The 24,446-nt window shown below is 42.3% G+C and overlaps 1 protein-coding gene across 1 annotated transcript in view; it reads left to right on the forward strand.

Annotated features, from left to right (window-relative positions):
• C1_2H10orf88 (chromosome 1_2 C10orf88 homolog) overlaps positions 1-24,446 on the forward strand; it is a 167,633-nt gene that overhangs the window by 115,768 nt on the left and 27,419 nt on the right. The window contains exon 5 of the mRNA XM_085601854.1: positions 9,177-9,604. Coding sequence (XP_085457980.1) covers positions 9,177-9,604 — 428 coding nt within the window. The remainder of the gene's footprint in view (positions 1-9,176; positions 9,605-24,446) is intronic.

Below are 24,446 nucleotides of genomic sequence, written 5' to 3' on the forward strand. Positions count from 1 at the left end.
AAAACACCATGGCAGATCTGCTCAGCAGACAGACGCAACAAATGCACGAATGGGAACTTCATCCACAAGTTCTTCACCCATTCTTTTGCAAGTGGGGGCACCCTCAAATAGACCTCTTCGCCACCCACGAAAACAAAAAATGCCCAAGCTTCGCCGCCAGATACCCACACCCATTGTCCAAAAGCAATGCGATATGGATGAACTGGTCAGGCAAATTTGCATACGCCTTTCCGCCTCTCCCACTAATTCCATTAGTGGTAAGGAAACTACAGCAGCACTCCCTCACACTCATTCTAGTAGCTCCATCATGGGCCAGGCAGCCGTGGTACACCACACTACTACAACTCTCAGTGGCACCACACCAAAAATTACACCTGTCTCCATGCCTCCTAACTCAGAACCATGGAGAAATCAGGCACCCGGACCCAGCTCAGCTCAACCTTGCGATCTGGCTCCTGAAATCTTAGAATTTGGATACCTTAACCTTCCTCCTGATTGCATGAACATTATCAGGGAGGCCAGACGCCCTACCACTCGAGCATGGTATGCTGCAAAGTGGAAAAGATTTGTTATCTACTGCCGTAACAACACAATCAACCCTTTAGATGTATCCATACAGCACATCATATGTTACCTGCTCCATCTACAAAGGTGTAACCTAGCATACACATCCATCCGGTTACACCTCGCAGCAATTGCGGCCTACCTGCAAAACAGGCAGCATTTATCACTTTTCAGAGTACCTGCCATTAAAGCTTTCATGGAAGGCCTTAAAAGAGTAATCCCACCCAGAGTACCACCCTCACCTGTATGGAATCTAAATATAGTTCTTACAAGGCTGATGGGACCGCCTTTCAAACCACTGCATAAATGTGAGCTACAGTTCCTTACATGGAAAACAGCCTTTCTGGTAGCTATCACTTCCCTTAGAAGGTTTAGTGAAATACAAGTGTTCACTATACAAGAACCTTTTCTACAGATGCATCAGAACAAGGTTATACTTCGCACAAATCCAAAATTTCTGCCCAAAGTCATTTCCCCCTTTCATCTCAATCAGTCGGTGGAATTACCGGTCTTTTTCTCGCAACCTCAATCTGTTGCAGAAAGAGCTCTACATACACTTGATGTAAAAAGGGCCTTGCTTTATTATATACAAAGAACGCAATCTTTCAGAAAGACTAAACAGTTGTTTGTCTCGTTCTCCCCACCTCATAAAGGCAACCCCATCTCAAAATCAGGGATAGCTAGGTGGATTGTAAAATGCATACAAATTTGCTACCACAAAGCAAAAAGAACATTATCTGTTCCACCTAAAGCCCACTCTACAAGAAAGATAGGGGCTTCCATGGCTTTTCTAGGGAACATACCCTTAGATGACATCTGCAAAGCAGCCACATGGTCAACACCGCACACTTTCACAAAACATTACTGTGTAGATGTGCAAACCAAACAACAAGCTAGTGTGGCCAGGCTGTACTAAAAACATTGTTTCAAACCACTGCAACGGATACCGGTGGTCGCCGCTAGGGTTGGGTACTGCTATATAATCTATGCACAGTGTATAATCTGCAGCTCATATGCCTCGAACGGAATATGCTACTTACCAGTATGCATCTGTTCTTGGCATGTAGAGCTGCAGATCTATACACGCCCACCCGGCTACCTGTATCCGTTTCAGTCTATCTTATTTAGATATAACACACATGGGTTTCTTTACTGTTATCACTACGCTCCATCTTTCCCTGCTGGCGAAAAACAATCTGAGGATGGAGCCGAAGCCCATGCGCAGTACGGACCGAAGGAGGAGTCACCGAACTCGTGACTTCCAAAGACTGTCCAAGAACAAAAACAAACTGCAAACATCCGGGCCCAACACCAGATGGCGATATATGCACAGTGTATGGATCTGCAGCTCTACATGCCAAGAACAGATGCATACTGGTAAGTAGCATATTCCTTATGGATCTTGTGAAAGCAAGCTGGCGAGCCGGCTGCCCTGCTGACTCTTGTCCACCACAAATATTCAAGAACATTCTTTTATCTACCTCTGCTGAAACACCAGTCAGAACAGTCACCAATATTTTTTTAACTACAAGGGTCTTTCAAAAAGGCTTAAAGGCATATGTTGGAAATGGGGGTCTCTAGTTGGCAGAGGTAGGTACCTTTGTCCAAATAGGGACCCTTGCTTCTAGTCCTGGTAAGGGGGATACACACTTAAGATACCCCCTGGGTAGCTTGGCACGAGCAGACAGACTTCTCCTAAAGGCAATGTGTAAAGTATTTGTACTCAAAACACACAGTAATAGTGATAACCCCACAAATGGACACCACACCAGTTTAGAAAAATAAAGTTTCTATCTAAACTTTAACAAGACCAAAACTAAAAAAGAATCCAACATACATGTAATAAGAATAGGACTATAAAAAGGTTTCAAGCAACTGGGTCCGTAGAAAACTATGGATGCGTGATTTCTCACAAAGTACTGTAAAAATTCACACGGCCAAACAGCAGCAGAGATGGGAAGCGTACAGAAACAATTGATGCATCAGTTCCTGAGACCATGGGCAGACGATGCAACAGTTTTGCTGCACACAGGAGAAGTGATGCTTCAAATCCGGTCTGTAGGGAGAAGTGATGCGTCCACTCCAAGACTGTTCTAGTCCCTGGATGATGTGTCGGGAAAACGTGCCACACCGGTACGATGCGTGGAAATCCGGGATGCTTGGGCGATCGATGCGGTGGTGTCGACTGGCGCTGCGGCAGTTTTTTCAGCTGCAATCCCTTGGTGCGTCAGTTCTTGTAGTGGTGTCAGGCACTTCGTTGGTTTGACAGCAGCGAAGCATGGAGATTCTTCTCGCACAGCGGTGCTGAGTCGGAAAAACAGCCTCAAGAAGAGCGATGTGTGAATTTCTTCAGCTCTTTTCTTCCAGCTCCAAACAGCAGGAACAACCTCCAGAGGCCCAGAACTCAAACAGGCCCCTCCTGGCATGGCAGAACTCACAGCAACAGAGTTCAGGAGAGCTGTGGTTGGGGTCTTTGTGTCCCTGAGACTTTAGAACCGGAGACCAGCACACACAGGCCCTTGGAGATCCTCTTCAAGCAGGTTCACCACAAAGTTCCAGGCTTTGTCCTTTCCTTGGCAGAAACAGCAACTGCAGGCCAACCCCCACACCGCACACAGCAAAGGGGCAGTACTCCTCCTCACAGTTCTTCAGCTCTTCTCCTTGGCACAGGTTCCTCTTGAGTCCAGAAGTGATCGAACGTTCTGGGGTTTATGGTCTACTACTACCCCATTTTGTTTCAGTTCTCTTTGTGAAAGGGTCTCAGAGCCCAGTCCAAAACCAGTTCTGTCCTCAGTGGGGCAGTATGACCACAGGGGGTGGAGACAGCATTTTGCAAGGGAGACAGCCCTATTCTGGTCAAGGGAATCTCCTCCCACTACTCTAAATGCAGCCAAGCCTCATTCAGCTCATCTCTGAGTCATCCAGGAACAGCCAGGCACACCTCAACCCCCCTGTGGCTGTCTAAAGTAAATGCACAGTCCCAGCCCCTGTCACCCCAAAACAAGACAATACACAAACGGGCAGAGGGACACAGAATGGTTAAACAAGAAAATGCCTACTTTCTAAAAGTGTCATTTTCAAACACAGAATTTACTCAAAGATGCGTTAAGAGTTCAGAGAACCTAAACTTTATTTTTCTATCTTGTCCCAATGGGAATTTATACTTCTTAGATGTTACAAAGTATTTCCCTTCTATCCTATAGGGCAAAATAGCATTTCAATAGTGAAAAACGAAGTTGGCAGTATTTCACTATCAGGACATGTCACACACATCAGTACATGTCCTATCTTTCACATACAATGCACCCTGCCCATGGGGGTACCTTGAGCCTCCCATAGGGGTGTCTTGCGTGTAGGGAAAGGGAAGGTTAGGGCCTGGAAAGTAGGTGCACTTACCATGTTTACATTGCTATGAATGTTAAACTTACCAGGTTAACATTCAAAACTGCACGCAGACACTGCAGTGGCAGGTCTGAGATACCTTTTCAGGGCTACTCATGTGGGTGGCACAATCAGTGCTGCAGGCCCACTAGTAGCATTTGATTTCCAGGCCCTGGCACATTCAGTGCACTTTACTAGGGACTCGCCAGTAAATCAAAATATGCCAATCATGGATAACCAATCATGTTCACAATTTACACAGAGAGCATATGCACTTTAGCATTGATTAGCTGTGGTAAAGTGCCCAGAGTCCTAAAGCCAACAACAACTGGTCAGGAAAAAATAGGAGGAAGAAGCAAAATGTGTGGGGATAACCCTGCAAAAAGGGCCAAGTCCAACAGCATACATATGCCCATTATTAAAAAAAAAAAAAAAACCTGGACCCATGTGACCCAAACAACTAAAGACCGCTTACAAATGGACCTTTCCTCGGTAAACTGATAGAAAGAGCAGTATTCTCTCAGAGGTCATAATTCATTGAAGATAATTACATATTTCTGACTTCCAAACAGGATTCCGTACTGGAAGAGGCACAGAATCTTCCCTCACCGCTCTCTGGGATGACTTTAAAAACGCAGTAAACTGTAACGGGGTTGCTGCTCTACTTCTGTTGGACCTTGCAGCTGCCTTTGACACAGTTAATCATGACACTCTAATCCTAAGACTCTACGAATCCAGCATAGAGGGGCCTGCTGTAGACTGGATCGCATCCTCTCTTCAAAACAGAATAAATGTCATCCATAATTCCCCTTTCTCATTCAAACAATACTTCACAAAATAAGGGGTCTGTCATCCACCCATGCTTGCCAACATCTACATGAAGTTTCATTGCCAGCATGATCAGTGAATCTCAGCTCACATGCTACAGCTACGAAGATGACACATAAATACTTCTTAAACTGGAAAGCCCCAAAGACATTTGAAACTCCATAATCTTCAGTTACCTCCAAGCCATTGATCAGTGGGTGACATGGAGCCATCTGAAATTGAATGCATCAAAGACTGAAATACATGTGGTATATAAAAACATTATAACCCACTCTGATCCTGGCCTCACGATTTGGGACCCCCTCCTAAAGTATCCACGGAAGTAAAAAACCGTGGAATTATCATAGACTCCAAGCTATCACTGAATGCCTAAGTGTATAAATTAGCAAGAACGATCTTCATCACTATGAAAACTCTGCAGTGCATCTCACCCCACCTAGGATTTCCACACAAAGATCAATCAACTATTTCTCTTGTATTGTCTAAACTTGATTATGCTAATGGCCTCTATCACTGATCATCTTTATTGACTATGAAAATGCTGCGATGAATTCAGAACTCTGCTGTCAGATTACTCCTACATGTAAAACCACAAGCCCACATCTAGACTACCTTGAGGGCCCTACATTGGTTATTGGTTGCCAGAAGATCCACCTTCAAGCTGCTTTGTATCACCCACCTAGCAATACAAGAAACAAGACCACATTTAATCCGGAATAAAATCACCAAATACATACAACAAAGGAAGCTTTGCTCCAGAAGGTCAGCTCGCCTCCAAACCCCAGCATTCGAAAAAAAAAAACATGGGTGGTTCATCTTTCCCTGTTGGATCAGCCAAACTATGGAATTCACTTCCCCCAAACATAAGATCCACAGATAACTATCTTATAGTCAGAAGACTGTTCAAGAGTTGGCTCTTTCCTACATGACCACCACACTCAAAACACAAATGTACAGCATATGCCTGTGTATGTAAACATGTATAATTTGATGATATGCATGTATTTAGATATGTGCATTGCTTTGTACAAATATAAATACTATTTATGGTTTAAAAATGTATAGATATTCTTACTTGTCTGCTTAACAAATGTATTTATTGCTTATGGTTAAAAGAATTATATATAGTGGAGCCGAAACACGTAGGCCGTCCTATCTTTGCTCACTTTGCACAATGGTGTGGAAATAAATCACAATTAAACCAGTACCTTGCTGTGGTGCCGTGACTTTCGCCGTGACCTTCGTCGGGAAGCTTCACAAAGAAAGGCGGGGGAATTTCAGGAGTGTGTGTGTGTATGCATGTATGTATGTATATGTGTATATATATATTTAGTTTATACTTAACATGTACATAGGTCACTACATAGTTTACATCTAATTTGTTTAATTACATGCTTATGTGTATCTGTTATATTGTATCGTTCGCAATGCATGATGAGCTATACAAGTTAATTGATTAAATGCTAATGGGTCGCTGTTTTATTTTAATTTATCACAATGTGTAAATATGATCGTAACAATTGTAACTAAGTGCTTCACTATTGAAATATTTGGGTAAATATAAAATAATTAAAAAGAAAAATACATAAATATATTAATAAAAATACATAACGAAATTAGCTTTATGTACAGCAACACTTGAAAGTCTGTGTTTCTAACTGTTTACCCATACATGTACATATGGGATTTTATATAATGCAATTGTATATCTCTTTATTATTTTTCTTATGCAGGTATGGCTTTCTATGTAGTTATGTATCTTTATTACTTTACTCCTACTGTAGAAATAAAACATTCAACTCCCTCCAGTTCACTGATCTCTCTCCTATACCTTTTTCAATATACCTCCACTCTCCGACGTATCCCAAACCTCATTGTAATACAATGCTCTCCCTAATAACCCATTCTAGACTCTTCCCTCCTCTATCCCTCCTTTATCCTAATGAATTCAACTAACAGAGTGTTAGACCTGTCATCCTTGGGGTGGTCTACCCCTCTACTCCTTGCCTTTTGCCTCCACGTTTTGATGATTCTTTTTGTTGGCCTTAGGACTTTGAGAACTTTACCACTACTAACCATTGTAAAATTGCATGTGCATCTCCCCTAAACATGATAATATTGGTGTCTACCTGATTGGCATATTTCATGTACTGTTAAGTCCCTTATAAAGTGGTATACTATATACCCAGTGCCTGTACTTCTAAAGCTACTAGTGGGCTGCAGCACTGATTGTGCCACCAACAGAAGTAACCTTTAAAACCTGTCTCAGGCTTGCCACTGCATCACCTGTGTGTTCATTGTTTCACTGCCACTTCGACTTGGCATTTAAAACTACTTGCCGAGCCTTAAACTTTCCTTGTATTGCATATGTCAGCCTTAAGGTAGGCCTCAAGTAAACCTAAGGGCAGAGTGCCATGTAAGTAAAAGGTAGGACATGTGCTTGTATGTTTTGCATGTCCTGGTAGTGACAAACATCCTAATTAATTTTTCACTACTGTGAGGCCTACTCCTCTCATAGGCCAGCATTGGGAATTTCTTAATACACTTTTTAAAGCTGTCATTCCTGATCAGAGAGAAGTAGCTTTTTCCTGTTTCATATGTCTGGAATTGAATGATAAATCCTCCTCACTGGTCAAGTTGGATTTAACATTATGGTTTTAGAAATGCCACTTTTAGAAAATGGATATTTATCTTTCCTTACTGCTTGTTATAGCCTGTCTCCAATACACATCTGGGTTGGGGGACAGCTAAACTTTGTGCTTTCCCTTTAGACAGCCACAAACACAGGAAGGTGAGGCTCATCTGCATTATGAGCACTCCTCTGCATCCCTGACCAGGCTTCCTGGGAAGGGATGAATGGGACTGGCTGACACTTGCACTTCATTAGATAGTGACCTGTCCACACACAAAGCACTGATTTACACACTCTCCCTCCCCCCTCCCCCCACAGATAGCCTGGCAGACAGGGCTGGGTTGAAAGGGATCTTTGTGCACATCAGAGAATTGCTATGAAGTCACCCCCTACATCAGAGGAACTTTTGGGTATAAGTACTGGGTCTCTGACCCCCGAAAATCAGACACTTCTGGATCTTGAACTGAACCTCTGTCAGAAGGACTGTTTTGCTGCTTAAAGAACTTAACTGGACTGCTTTTCTGGAAGGACTTCTTTTCTGCTTGTTGCCCTAATGCTCCCTGATTCTGCTGAAGGAAAGCTGGACCCTCACTCTTTCCTCCAAGTGATCTACAAGGGTTTGCAGGCTTGCCTCCTGTTTTCTGAAGTCTTAGCAACACAAAGGACTTCCTAAAATTCTGCTGGCGCTGCTGAACTCAGCCTTCTGGAAGTCATACCCTTGCCTGAAGTCCCCTATCAAAGTTATTAGCTTCAGAAGTGGGTTCTGAAGCTGTTTTGCTACAAATTTGACACATTGTCACCACTCTGCCGGTCGGAACTGATGTATCACCCTTCGGCCTCGATTTAGAGTCTCTTCGACAGTGGTTCTACAGCCTGCGCAGCCCAACAACAACGCTCTGCGTGGCTCGCCAACTATGCATTGCCTTCACTTCAGCGAAACGTGTCAACAGAGGGACCCAACTGTGTGGAAAAGATCAACGTATCATGCCCTCAGCACCAACGCGTTACATCATCCAAGGTACTTTCTTAACGGGCAATTCGTGGATCCTGTAGGCAACCTGCCGTCTATCGCGGTCAGCCTAAACTTTGAATTGGCACCAGTCTCTTGCAACCTTAAGTAACCTTTTGATCGCTAGTGACTTCTAAGCAGTGTTTTTGCAGATTGGAATTTTGTCGTTTTGGTCTTATTTTACTCCAATAAATATTCTCTATTTTTCTAAACCTGTGTGGAATCTTTTTTTGGGGGGGCGGGGGGGGGGGGGGGGGTCTGTGTGTGGCTGTGGCTGGCTCAAATACTTTGCACACATCCTCTTTGTGGCAAGCTTACAGACTGTGAGCACAGGTAATTTTTAGTGTGTATCTAGATTACCCTGACTACAGTACCTCTACAGCAAGGGATTCTTAATTATGAAGATAAGGGAAGACATACATCAGGTGCAGAAGTCTTATGGGCTATCCGAATGCTTTCCTCCTTTCTGTCATGAGGGAAACTGCATCAGTTCTTGCATGGTAGTGGAGAGTGCACTTTATGAATGTAATTTTCATGACTGTCTATAAAGTCATCCTGAATTAGACAGCATGGAAAGGTTTGATATTTTTTGATAAAAATGTAATGGTGTTGGTGAATGGCCATCTGAAAATAAAACCCTTGTGTGTGGTATTTTCTGTAAGTGTGTTCATGAGCAGTTGTAATGTGCTGTGCTCAGCGTTCTGCTTTCATAATCTGTTATTTTTCAGATTGTATTCATACATTTCTTTTGCTTCTCACCAGAACCACTTTCCCTTTGGAGAGCAACTCCTGCGTTTTCTCAGAAAACCAGATATGCCTGCACCAGGAGGTCAGCGCCAAGTGGATGGATTTAAAATTCCTTCTGACTTTGGGTCGTCCCATCGATCCTTTGCTTGTAAATCAGGTGTTACCGGGAGCCAGTTGTATCAAGATTCTGGGACTGTGTCTAGCGCATCTGACCCTAGTACGAAGACTCTGATTCATAGAGATTCTCTCCCTCCAAGAGATGATTTCAAGGAAATTGTTTCCTCTTTTATACAAAGGCCAGCGGGGAAAGATTCAGACCTGTCGAGCCACAACCTGCTTCCCTTTCTGCACAGCCTGTGTGGTGACATGAATCACCTGAGGATTGGAGAACAGGCCCAGGAGTCCCAAAGAAGCCAGAGTGAGAAGAGCACTATGAGAGTGGAGTAAGTTTATTTTGTCCTATTTAGAAAACAAAATAAAATGTGGACCAACTTAACTTTAAGTATGCATACCTACATAATGATCTTATGCCTTTAACATGGATCACATATATGCCAAGTAGGACAACCCAAAACACCTAATTGGAATCTGGGTCAATTAGCTCTAGTAAATCACTGCGGTTCCCTCAGAACTCATTCAGTGAAACTCATGGTTTAGTACAGCAGAATTAATCTGCAAACAATTCATGTTTTGAAGCTGCCAACTATTAATTTGAAATGTTTTTTTAATTGCAAATAATAATTCGAGTTAAATGTGCTGTCATATGGCTCCTACTATCTCAGCAATAATGTGTGTATAGGCAGCATAAGCTTCAGAACTGTGAAATTGAGTCGACTCATACCATCAGAATATGTTGACTTACTTCCTGGCTAGCTCACAGTGCTCCATCTGACCCCCTAACCCGACAGGGCACCTGATGGTGTCTGCAAACTCAGAACTTGACAACCCCAATTTCCTTAAGGATATCATAAAAACAGATTCTACCCTTTTGTTAGTAACTTAGGGAGACACAAGAAGGACACAAATTGGCATTTCAAACATTTATTGAAGGAATTTTACTGTTATGTAAAATATGTTCGCTGTAATGATTAATATACTGGAGCAAAGCAGTGTTACAAGCATTACAAAAATGGTGAACAGAATGAATAATTCAACCATTGTGCCATTGCATTAGATTATATCCATACATATAATTGCACTCCTAACCTATAAAGCATAGGGTGTGTGGCTCTGCCAGAATAACTCAGTGGTCTAACTCCAAATTTACCTGCAGGCGTGTGTCATTTTGCAACATGCTTTGGTGTAGAAAAGGCCACCATCCTCTTCAGGATGGTGTTGGAATCCAGCTGTGCTAGAATTTAGGCATGGGGCGACCTTCGACAATCCAGATGCTCCTCTGCCTATACAGGGGAGTATTGTCGTTTATATAATAAACTGCACTCATTCGTTCTGCGCTTGAGTCCTGGCCGAACGAAAAACAACAACCAACAACATTTTGCTCAGTGTACTTAGTCCTTGTACAGAATGCTCTAAGGCCTTCTAGTGTGCTTACGCAGAAGTGTAACTGTAAGCGAAACCATTTCTGAGTACTCTATCTCATGAGGTCGCGGAAGCAAATTTGTGTTTAAAGTCATCGTCTAAAAAGATATCAACTGTAAATGTGAGCATGTAAAATGGAAGTGAGTGTGTACCCGGGGCCTGTATAACTACACAACAGTGCCCTATGTTCAAAGTGATCAAATGAGTGGAGAATAGTGAAGGAGTTATATATGTACACAAGTGTAAGTAATCGTGGAATAATTATATGAATGGAAGCCTTAATAGGTAGGTAAAGTGTTATAAATGCAATTTCTTACCCTCTATCCACCTCCCCATCAAAACTGCCCCCACAGGCATCAGCAGTGCAAGCTTCCCTCACACAGCTTAGGTAGAGTCTGTGCAATAGTAGTGCAAGCTTATTGGGCATTGTTACCTTGTGGCTTAAGATTGGCTTAAAAGGAGGAAGCAGAGCCAGAGGCCCTTTGAGATTCCAGACTGACTTATTCTCAGACCTGCCTCAATTGGACACCAGGGAAGGTTTTTGGTCGAGGGTAAAGGGTGCCTAGTGCTTACCCTCTAAAAATAAAGAACCACTTTTCTGGCCACTGGCAGTTATTAGTGCGGGCCTCCTCCAGGGGTGTGGGGTTGGGGGGGCAGGGAGGGAGGTATTTCTGCCACACTGGGGCCTAGAGCACTGGTTCTTAGCCTGTGGTCTGGGGCTCCGTGGGATTCCGCAGTAGCTTAGAAAATTCATATTAACGGATCAATAAAGTGTGTATAAATCAAGAAGTAAAATGTAAAGATTCACATTTACAGAACATTTAAAAATGTTAAGAATTTTAAATTGGAGGCTAAAAGTTAAATTAGTATCCTCAGATTGATTCGTGAGAGCAGTCCATGTGCACTAAACAGAATATAGTATGGACGATGAGTGCCGTCAGTTGAATTTTTACAAGCTCCAACCTTCCCACTATGATGTTCCCTGCTTCCACTAATTACTCCGTGGGGGTCCCTGGATTTCAATAATGATTCATTGGGGGTCTATGGGTTTCAGTAATAAATAAGTGGGGGAAACAGGTGGCATCCCCATGGCAAATGAGAGGAAAGTTTGTTTCTTTGCGACTTAGTTTTGAAATATGGGCTGGCAGAGGAGCCAAATCCTAATTTCGCCTCACTTGCCGTGGTAAATGGCTACAAACAATTGTGGCTTTGGGTGAGGGCAACCAAGGAACCCTACAAACTCTGGGCATTTCTAAAATCTGGAGAGACATCAATCCAGGGTGGAGTTGTTTTCATGCACCCTCCTATATTTTGTTACTCAGAATGCCTCACCAAAACATTAACTTCGTCAAATTCTGGGTTCCAGAACTTCCCCCTCAGAAATGTGATGAAAAGATGTCATTTTAGCCAAAGTTTGAGGTTTTCAGGGCATTCTGTGCAAGAAGAAGTTATGAAATTCACACAAGTCATACCGCCCTGGACTCTCCTGCCTGTCTGGTTTTTAGACACGCCTAAATTGGGTGGGTTTCCCTGAGTTCCAGACAAGCCTTGGCCTAAATACTGCAGCTACCCCCCGTGTTGCAGACAATACGCCCAGCCACAGAAATGCTTTATTTTTAGCGGAAGGACTGTGGAAACACAGCATAGTATAACATTTGTTATTATTGAAAGTCTCTCCTTTTTTTGGCTTTCAAATATAAGGCAGTGTGCAAGAGAGAGCACATTTTGTAAAATGCCCTCTGAGTCACATGGTAGTATAGGTAATCCCAATTCAGAGTTGTACCAATAACCACTTTTCCTAAACTCAATCTCTTGGGAACATTAAAAAAAAAATCTATTTTTTCTGACTTTAGTTATTTTTCTTATTTCAACTAATAGTTTTTTTGGACAGATCTATGGCTTTTCAGTGGCTACCCATGGGTTTCACATCTGTTTCCACCACAAAATGAAGAAAAATTGACAACTGCTCAGAAAATCGCAAAAAGGGTTTTTTTTAACATCGTGCTTCTTGAGAAATGGGAACATGGTGAAACTTTTTGTTGATGCTAATTTTTTTTCTTTCAAAAAAGCTTTCTTACACAGCACCTTCTTTTTTTTTTTTTTTTTTTTTCAATTCTTCCAACAACAAAAAACCCACAATTTTAGATACCTCTAGGATAACCCACTAATCCTGCATAGCTTTTAGAGTCCCTAACATGTGGGAAAAGGATGCAAATGTGGATTGGATACTTTTGTGTGAAATAAAAAGTTACGAAGGATTAAGTGTGAAATGCCCTAAAAACATCAAAAAAAGAGGGCTCATCACTAGGGGTGGATAAGCCACTATCGCTAAGGGGTTTTAGGCCAAATGTGCTCTTCTTAACAGCACTGCTGTGCCCTCATTAGAATTGTTCATGCTCTTCCCCAACAGGAGTCTCATGTTTTATTAAGACCGTTTCGGAGCTTCCAAGCACCAAGCTATTCTTTTAAAAGGGAATTGCCAACACTGCTCGAAAGTGTTGCTATAGTTTGAATGGGACTTTACTGGCGCTTTTCAAAGTAGATGCTATGCATGTAAGACACTAGCAGAACTTCTAACATGGATTGTACGCTTTGAAGCTGAGAGTGTCAGAATATCTCTTCAAAGAGCATATATTCTCAGTAGAATGGTACCAGAACATCATCGGGACTGTTACTTATTTAATTCGGCAACAATAAAGCATCTAATCAGGATTCCTGTATTTTTAATAATGCAATATTGACAGCTGGTTGCAGTATTTGAAAAGAGAATTGTGAGCAGCTGGCCTGGTATATGATGTCCACTAATGTAAGTGGGCACCTTGCACCAGTCCGGACAACCGTAATGGTGATTTAAGAGTTCTTAGACAACCTTCTGCACATCATGTATTTATAAAAATATTTATTTATTATATAATACTTATTAGACCGTTCTAATATCTCCAACTCGGAGATAAACACAATGCACACAATACTTTAGCAAAATAACACGTAAATAGCACGAAATACACAGTGGACCGGGGGTGGGGGGGACTATATACTACAAGACAGAAGCTTGAAGAGCCACCCCACCCGTGGATACCCTAGTACCCACGTTACCTACACCAGGGAAGCCGGGTGCGTACGTTTGAAGTGGTGTTGGAAACCGCTGTCAAACCCAATGGAGGACTTCAGGATAGTGCCGCTGTGGAAGAAGGAAGAAGTGTCTAGTGGAATCAGAGGATGGATCCTTGATGAGAGGTACCTACAAGCAGAGGGGACAGAGTCTGTCACTCAGGAGTGACCAGTAGACTTGGAAGATGAATGCCCTCCGATGTAGGGTGTTGCAGGATGGATGACAAGGACATTGATTCTGCAGCTGTGAGGACCAGCAGACACTGAGGAAGAGCAGGAGCCGTGCACGAGCTGTCCCACGAAGCATGTTGAGTGATGAGGGGTCTGTGTCTGATGGGAGCACCAACAAGCCTTGGCAAATGCAACCAACGCAGGAATTAAAGAAGGAGCAACGTCGGGACAAGCAAGGTCCAGGGGACTCTGCAACAGCAGATGAGTCGGGGTAGGCCCGAGCAATGAGGGGAGCCTAAAAAAAACAAGTGTGACCCACAGGCCGGAGGCACTGGAGTCGCAAGAGGACCTCAAGCAGCTCACTAAAAGATGCAGGCCACGATGAGGTGTGGCTGAAGATTCTGGTCACTGGAATTGCTCGAGGTTGGGGCTGCTTGGAGCCCAAAGGTCTCCTTTTAAAGAAGTCAACAAGCCTTTGCAACTGCAAGTTGGTGCGGTGCACAGGGATTCGGTTATTGCAACCACCATGAGGGATACTGTCCTAAAACTTGGTGAGAGGGCAGGGCAGACCTCAGGAGCTGTGGAAAACCACCATCTGTGTTGCAGAGCCTTTGGAGTCCGGAGGATCTCAGGATCAGCAGACCTGTTCGCTTAGTTGTGGTGCCTGCAAATGCAAATTTCTTCAAGTGTCTTTGAAGCTTCACAGGCCTTGAAAGGTTCATGTCTGATGCACAGACGATGCAGCAGACTGGAAGGGAGACGAAGACAGGCCCAAACAAAGTCCAGGGTGCCTAGATGGTAGAAGTAGAAGTGGTGTCTGATCTGAATCTTATCCCACGACAAATCTAGGGACCTGCACCAAGATAAGCCCTTAAGTACCCTAGGGAAAGGGTTGGGAAGATTCAGGGGACCCTCCCATGGGGGAGGTTACTTCCATGTCCTTTGTCCTGTTTCGCACCATAGCGGAAGCCAAGGGCTCCCAGAACTGTTTTGAGCTAGACTATGCACAGGGACACAAGTGTGCCCCTCATGCAGACTTTCTGGCGCTGGCAAGCGCACCCACCCGTCCCAATACACTAAATCCTGTCTGGGGGGTGTTCACACCACCCAGTGATAGGATGCCTATTGTTCCACCTTCCTCTGCTCGAGCTTGGCTCAGAAGCAGGAGGGCAGAAATGTGACTCTGCTCAGCAGCAACCATTTTATGCTGTCCGGGTCCAGAAGGTTGGCATCCGGAACACTGAGAGCCTAACGGAGGGCTATTTCAGTCCTTGGAATCATACCTTGCACACCCTTTAAGGTGTGGGGGTATGATTCCAACATGTTTGATACCAAACATGATCGGATTCATTGCAGCCGTTTTCGAGATGGTCATCACGTAATTACGCGGTGCCCCTTTTATATAGTATATGGCTGCTTCACTGATAACCCGGGAGAATGGACTCCGAAGGCTGCAAGGGTGTCCTTCTCATGCAGGGCACCATCTCACTTAGAACCATACACCCTGCCTTCAGGATTGCCAAGGCACTGCTATAGAGGTGACTTATAGTTTTAGGTGTAGTGACCATTGGATATAGGAAAGCTTTATCTTGGGTAATTGGAGCAAGCACTACCCTACACAGGCTGCAATGGCAGGCCTGTAGCTCCATTTTGAATGGTCTCTCTTGGGTGGCATAATACATGCTTCAGGCCCTGGGAGACCTCTATGGTACATGGGTACCATATACTAGGGGCTGATAAGGGTACCCCAATATCCAATCTGGGATTTTACCTGGGTACTAACACAACAATTTAGGGCAAAAGCAGATAGACTGGGATGCTGATTAGCAGGATCACAGACTAGTCGAAAACCATCATAACACCATGCAAAAAGTGGGGGTAACCATGCAGAAGGATCCCACCTTCCTACAAGAACTATATTTAAATGTGCAATAACTGTGGGTATCCCTTGTGTGCTTTTTAGAAGGTATGATCATTAATGGTATTGTCTGCACGAGATCTCGTTAGTGCGTGTTTTTTTTATTAATGCACAAAACTGTTAAAGCTTAGCGCTGGTTAGTGCTAGCATTATTCAGAAACAAAGCAAGTGCACCAGTGGCTGCTGCAGTGCAAACTTGTTTCATACACAAAATAGGGACATCAGAGACCTCACATATGCAGCCTCTTCTGACACACACGCATACACCGAACATGGACAATACTGGGAACAGCGATGCTTTATTCAGAGCTGAAATATAGAGAAAATACATCAGCAGGACAGGTAGTTCTTAAAATAGTGTCCTGTTGACTTATTTCATTTCTCAATTTTAGTTATGCATTTTTAGTATTGGGTACCAGAACCCACATCTGAGCTGCCATGCCTGACATTAGGTGTCTTGAGATTTCTCAAGCATTTATATGCCATAGTGCAGATATCCGGTCGATAAAACATGGTGTAGTGAGCCACAGCTGCTTATACCCAAAGATCTTGTTTCCAGTGTAAGTAGTGCAACGAAAGAACGCATTAAAAAAAGGCTTCTTGGCATGTCTAAACATAATGCTATTGCCAAAGCTTGATTGTATGCTGCGTTACATTCATATACTAAGAATTAGCAAAGCAAGTAGATTTGACATTTGTATGGTGTGCACACTTCACGCAATCATCAAATCTAATAGTTTTGCCAGTTCTTGTGTGGCCCACAGCACTGGTTAAAAAAAACCAGACCTGTACCTTCCAACTCTAGATTTCACCTGGCAACTCGCATACTGATTTCTGGCATCACTTAGTTAACAGCGTTAGTGTGAAAACAATGTTTTTTTTTCTGCCAGGTATTCTGATCCACTCCCATTTAGTTATTGCCTACTAATTGGTAAGAAGAGGCATTACCCTGTCCTTTCTGGGCTCTGAGGCCGGCGATTATCTTCTGAGCCATTGTTGTCATCTCTCCCAGCCAAAGATGTATTGCAGCTCTTGCACTCTGAGTGGCAGACTTGGTTTAATCCATTTCTGGCTCAGGCAACCTAAAGAACATTTTTCTAAAGTTGCTTTTCCACTCAAGTCGCCAAAAATCTTCACCATTAAATCGGATTTTGAAAATTAGGTAGTAAACCACTTTGTATGGCTTTGCTAGTGTTTTCCCACGTGCAGATATGAAATATGTTTTATTCACATTCAGGCCTATGCCATCAAAAGTTTACCTGACCTTACACATTTAAATAGTTTTAGTCCTCAGTCATTGTGAAGGCACACTTTTTACCTACATCAGGTACCACTTTGTATATACCCAACATATGTTCGATTGTCCATGTTCTTTTGCCTCCTCCAGGATACCAGCAGCACTCAGCAAATTTCGGGCTATTACAACTCAATAAAGCAACCGGGGAATCCTTTTGCGGTATGAATACCTCCTTTATTTCTCCAAACAATACCGCGGGTAGCCAACGTGTTTCAGCAAACGCTTTCAACTGAACAAACATCGCAACGGACAGTAAAAGTGTTTTATGTACAGTCCTTTCTCCTTGTTTATTTCATGTGTAGAACAACAACCCTGTAATTATCACACGTCCATTCTTAGATTCAATTTTAGGTACCATTCTTATGTACCATTAGGCACAGAATATTGTTTCATTTATACTGTGGTGGTCTCAACGGGTTGTAATATGCTTGCCCTACATTACAATTCTCTTTTTACATATTTTATTCCAATGATCTCACAATATTTCATAATATATCTGCCCATATTTTACTTGACTCAGTTTCATGTAATCTAAAACATCACTTCTCTTTGAGCAAAATATATCAATGTCGTTAATAAATGCATGATCATCATTATGCAATCAGCCTACACTTTAGCTTCCATAAACAAACGCTAGATGATAATCTTTGTCATTTTCCTCATAGAGAATATCTAATCAATATGGTGTCAATTTAAAACAGAGCAAAAAACATTTAAAGTGTTGTGTGCTAAAAGTTGCAAATGCTATTAATATACTTTATGTAAGAGTTAAAGTGAGTGTGATGCATAACATATATGTGTATCTTGTGTCCATGATATCCCCGCTTAAATATCTGGTCAGTAATGCATATCTAGCTCTCTTTAAGAGCAAATCTTTGACCCATTTTATTATACTGTAGGTCTTTTCTAACATACCTTTATATCTCTCCACTATGTCATATGATGTTCCCTTACCAGAGAATGCCCATATTGTTACACTTCTAAGTGGATTGATGTAATACCATTCAGTTTTAAAATGTTATCAATTTAATGTTAATATGTGGGAGGGATAATGTTTTCCATTTCATGGTTTTCTGGTACTTTACCCTTTAGCTGCCTCTTATCATATGAGTGTGTGTACCCATTTAGTCTCTTTGAATAATAATCCCTCTCTCTCTCTCTCTTTAAATCGTACAAATGTGCATACATAAAGTGCCAAGGGTAAACAAAAAGCATTACAGTTAAAACAAATATAATTAGTTATTCCATTATATAATTCATCATAGTCTAGAGTTGTTTCAATCTATATTTGAAACATATTGATTAATTACTATCCTACAGATAGCATAAGTATTTATTAAAGTATCTGTATGCATATTAGGGAGAGAAGTTATCGATTTGATATAGTTAAGATGTCATATATTCAGTCATGTGACAAATAAATCCACCCCATGTTTCAATAGCTTCTCAGTAATGGTGGTGTCTTATCTAGGAACAAACAAATCACATTTCAGTTAGAACATAAATATAAAACATTAACCCATTATATAATTCATCGAGGGGTCTTCAGTTCTTACAATCCATCTATAGTTGAAACGTATTGATTAATGTTTTTCAGGTAGAGTAAATGTTCATTAAGGTGTAAGGGATTGATTTCATGTACTAAAATATCATGTGTTCAGTCATGTGACCATGAAATCTAATTGCATGATTCAAAATCCTTTATAGGCTGGCAGTGTGTTATTGAGGAATAGCTATCAACTGGCAGTTAGAAATGAACAAGTAGTTCAGAATCCAGGTTATGCCCCAAGGCCTTTCCATGCCCGGTAGGAGGTTCATCTTTGATTCATACCTTTTCAACTCCAATTCACGGGTCCCACCTTGTGGATGTGTTCTAATGGGTTTTATTTCATAATGCCTATGTCCAGCAAAGATCCCCATTATTTAATTCCTAAAAATATTTTGCCATGGGATAGGTTCTGTCTTGGTTTTGAAAAGCTCTTAGATGTTGGTGAATCCTTGTTTTGACTCTCTGATACTTCCCACATATCTGTTTCGTCACTTTATTTTAGTACATATGCTACATATTCAGAGTTGCATGGGCTTCTTTCAATAATGGCCATTTTTACCTTCAAATGTTAGATTATGCTTTATATCGGTACCATAGGAACATGCTTTACATTTTCCTTATTTCCAAAATCCATTATTTTGTTATTCTGCAAGTTTTTATCTTCCCATGGTTGCAGAAAACACGTAGTGAGTATATTAATCAAAGACCTTGTTTTGCGATATTTAATTTTAGGGTGGGGCCCACCCTTGATCCAAGGTGTCCTCATGTTGGAGAATATACCAGTTTCTTCCAATAATCAATTTTATATTTTGGATTTCATTGTTATATTCCATAACGAGTCTAATATGAGTGTCTGTTTTAATATCTAGTTTTCCCTTTTGTTCTCCAAGATATAGTATATAAATATAGTAACAACTTTTTTCTTTGTGCATACTTGTAGGAAGCTGGCTCTGTATATACTATACCAAAATGAGGTATAGTGTGCACAGAGTCCAGTGGGACCCCAAAGGTAGGCAGAGGTAAAAGTAGATAGGCCCTTACTCTCTATTTGTGGTAGTGTGGGCGAGTAAGTTAATCAAACAAGGGGGCACTGTTCCAAAGTGAGTGTTGCAAAGAGTCAACACGCAGAACAAAAGGATGAGAAGACAGGAAAAAAGAGAAAGAGAGGGGTACCAGGTCAGGGCCCTAGTGGTAGGAATGGGGAGAGATGCAAAATGTAAATCCGAAGTAAATCTATACCCCCTTGATTGTGACCTAAACATGGAGATAGTTTTACTCCATGAGCTTTTGGCGTGGGATGCCCGCACCTTCTTGGGAGTTTTGCTCGGGTGTCTGCACAAGTAGCCTATCCCGTCCGGATGCCAGCTCGTAGGTGTGGGCGAGTAGTCTTTGTTGTACACACTCAGGCAAGAAATGATGTCACACACTCAAAGACTGAACTCGGACCAATTTGATTGTATGAAAATATTATTTAGTTATATTTATTTTCTAGAACCAAGCTATCCTGGCACAGTAAGTGTAAATGGTATTTTTCAAGGCAGGTTGAACAATAACTACAGGTTTGTAAATACTTTGAATACAGTGGAAACTACTGTTAGATTACTTTTGATTACTTTTCAGATTACTTTATGGATTACTTTTTCTACTCAATGTGATCTACCTAGATATCACACTGGGACATTTCCTAGAGAAAAGGTAAGTAAAGCAGTTTCAATTTTTTTGCAGTTTTTCAAGTTCTCTTACAAAACCAACTCCACACTTAAAACAATTTTCACAAGAAAGCAGTCAATGCAGTCCTATGGGAGGAAATGTGGTTATCGGTTTTCAAGGTAAGGGTTTGGGAGTTTGTTTTCTGGGGTTAGAACCTGGGTTCCCCCAGGGTCAAGGATGCACTCTCAAAGCACCCTCAGCAGCTCTAGGACGGCCGGCTGCAGTGTACTGAGGCCCAATGGGGGATAGGGGCCCTCCAGTTCGTCGCTGCTCACGAGCAGGCCACAAGATTGTCGGAGCTCTTATGTCACCCTCTAGTGGGAGGGGGACCACATGCCTCTCTCTGGTTGGCTAGGTCCCCCTATTTGCAAGATGGCGGGGACTGAAAGTTGTGCTCCCCCCCCCCAGAGCAGCAGGCTCTCGACCCAGGGGTCCAGAAACATGTCTGGTGGTGGCAGCTGGTGAGCAGCCACTCAGCCAGGACACTAGAGTTAGGTCGTTTTTCATGGGGCATCTCTAAGATGCCCTCTGAGTGCATTATTCATTGAATGCCACACTGGCATCAGTGAGGGTTTAATATGCTGAGAAGTTTGATACCAAACTTCCCAGGAAAGCCTTTGTGTGGGGGGGGGGGTGTCAGTGTGTGTGTGTGTGTGTGTCAGTCAACAAGTGCTGCAGCCTTTAGAGGTCTTCCCTGGCCACAGTGCCCTTGGTACCTATTTTACCATTTACAGGGGACTGTAATAGCTGCCCACCACTCCATTCCTAAACACTGCTAACACATGAATTAAAAACAAAAGGACAAAACGAAGAAATGAAGTTGCCTAAAAAGCCCAGTCAAATAGTTCCACCTGTGACAGTAAGGTGCAAGCAGAATTAAGAGAACAGAGTAGTCTGCAGGGAAATTAAAGGTATACAATTGCTGCCCTCTTGTGCAGCTAGTTGTGAAAGAGAGCTCCAGTAGACATCCCTGCTGTGCCTTGTATCTGAAATTGCTGCCCAGCTTGTCCATTCCTGAGGCCGTCTCTTGATGGGTGTGGTCTATGTTAATCTAATTTCCATTTTTTCATAATAGCGAATCTATGAATGATCATCTTGCATAACAGCATCCCCACTTCACTTCTGCATAAAGGTTAAACAAAATGTTTTTCCCCAAACACCTTTATTTTAAACACAGTGGTGTATGGGCAGCAAAAGTGTGCAATCTACATTAACACTAAGAACGCTTACAGGTCATGTGATAGCTTTGTACATACACACATTCAATCTCTCGCTCTCCCCCCTCCCCTGCACTCTCTCCTGTGCCTCTCCTTTCGAACTGAAAAGGTGCAGAAGCATTGAAAGATTCACGGTTTGCCTTCTGCTACTTCTTTGGTGTATTACTTACGCTCATGAACATTTTTCAAGATGTATGAATACCCCATCAACTGTATATGAATAAGACTTGGAAAACCATTAACTTGGCAGGCCCTGGATGCTGCGTAGAGATTCAGCACTACGGTCCTGGGCTCAGACCTAGCAAGATTTATTACACTAGAATAATCCCATTTTAGTCATCTGAGCTAATGAGACCTCTCAAGATTACTTTCCAGATTCCCAATTAATATCAAGAGGCCTTCTTTTAATATTTATCAAGTTTTTAAGCAGTTGTTTTTGAGCTCCATCTAACTTCCCTGGCTCTTTTCATAGCTTGGGGTCATTGCGCCGTACATTGAATGTAAACTTTCTCTCTGCCTAGACTTAACTTTGCTGTTAAACTTTTTTCAGTTTTTTCACCTGGAAGGCTTCTGGCTTGCTCAGCAGGAACAAAATAATATAGGCAAAAAGCTCATCAAAAAGCATCGCACTCATTAATATTCATACTAGCTGAAACACAAACTCTTCCATTCCAGTTGTTGTTTTCATAAACCGCATGAGCTCTTTAAAAGGTGCATGATTCCTCATCCAGCATTGTTACAAATGGTTGCTTTTTAGTGTTGGGCAAACTTGGAATTTTTATGCAACATTGGAAAGTAGAGCAGGGAAGAAATGTTAGTTCAGTAAGGCACCCAAGCAGATTTCTGGGAAAACCATTTCAATAAAGAAGCAAAATCAGTGATTCGGAAATCGTGGAAATATGTATTGAAATTAGAAAATAAGTAGAGTTGGGGTATCAGGATAAAATTAGGTTACGCTATAGGCTCAAAGTTAGGAATAGTTATGAAATTTGGGTTAGGTTTAGGCTCAAGGTTAGACCTGAGGTTGGGATAATGTCATGTTAAGGTGAAAGATCCAACCTAGAGGCATTGTTGGAGTAATGATTAGGATGTTATTTAAGGCCATTTGTAGAGGACTCTTCAAGGCAACAGATAGGTTATGGGCAAGAAAAATATTAATATCAAAGTAAGGGTTTCATTGATCACTGGTCCTATGTAAGAGTTGCGTTTTACATTAGGAAAAAGTGTTCCAAAAGGTTGGTGGTAGTGTTAAGTTGAGGGTAGTCATTAGGCAAGGTCTGGCTGAGGTAAGAGTTATGTAATGCAAAACCAAAGGGGATGATGGACGGAGTGATGAACATTGCAAGCACTCGCCCCCAGTCAACTGAACTGCCAAGTCATGTCTTCCCTGGACCGGAAACAAGCAACCTGGGACCGGTTTTGGGTTCATAGCCCTCATCAGCCAGGCTATCTTGAATCCAGTGGCAAAGTGAGCAAGGGACCCACGTCTGGGCATACCCATGCATGGCTTGGCAGTTCGGGCTGGACTGTTCCCATGAGGCACAGGGTCAGACTGATTTGCATATGGCCATGTCTGAACTGGGGTGGCGGAGTGAGCTAAAGAATGATGATGGATTAAACCCAGGGTGAGTGCTTGCAATGTTCAACACTCCGTCCATCATCCCCTTTGGTTTTGAAGAGTTATGTAATGCCATAATGTGCTGTATGGTCATCCAAGGTAAAGATTGGCAGTAAGGGTAGGTTTAAATGCTTTTTTTCAAAAGAAGAAAAGTTATCAAATTCACAAAGGAATGTCTGAATAAGAGTAGCACTTTTAAAATAATAACACTTTTGCAACAAAAAGTTTCATTTGAAATGTATATTTGAGCACAATGGGTAGCAAAATCGGGCTTTTTTGATAACGCTTCAAAATGCCTTACGCTGAATATACAATAATCTGGAACATATGATTAGTGGTTAATAAAAACGTTTAGTGTTCTTTTTTTCTGGATTGGTCATGAAACTATTCTAAGCGTTTACAACTGTTTCTTAGTGGTAGATAAAAAAAAAAATTTATTATTCTGTTTATTGGCATTTCAGATAATAAATGCAGTTCCTCTGCCTTGCAAGGCAGTATAACAAAACCTACATCTTCATTACAGTTATACCATCTTTAATCATTCCGTGGGTCATTGGCAGCCAGTTGTTGCAAATATTGACGTAATGGTTCACATATGTCTCTGGGCCTAGATGCTACGGCAGTTCTTCTGCATATAACACAAGGTTTTCGTTGCAGTACACCATGTCCTTAACCCCTTGAGTGCCCCGCCCTTTCCACGCCCTGTGCCGGGCGTTTCATTAGTGGGTGGGGTCCATGACGAGATAGTCTCGTCATGGGCACAGCGCAACCGCGGCCCATGACGAGACCATCTCGTCATGGGCACTCAAGAGGTTAACCCAGCTCTTAGTGTTCGGGGCCACCACACATTCCCAGTGTAGCGCGACTCAACGTTTGGCCAGCAGTAGTGCAATGCGCATGAACTTACCTATTGCCTCTTTTAATTGAGGTACGTGACATAACAGGTAAACTGAAGGCGCGCATTGCAATGTAATCCCCGTCATTTCTTGTATGTCGTGCAGTACACCCTCCCAGAAAGCCAGCACCCGTCTACACTCCCAGGCCAGATGCAAAAAGTCAGTGTCAGGCTGACCACATCGTTTTACAGTTACTTGTTTACCTGAGGCCGCATCTGTGCAGCTTAACAGGAGTGTGGTAAATTTGATGAATGTACTT

This window comes from Triturus cristatus, chromosome 1_2 (genome assembly GCF_964204655.1).
Source record: "Triturus cristatus chromosome 1_2, aTriCri1.1, whole genome shotgun sequence".
NCBI classification, from domain to species: domain Eukaryota; kingdom Metazoa; phylum Chordata; class Amphibia; order Caudata; family Salamandridae; genus Triturus; species Triturus cristatus.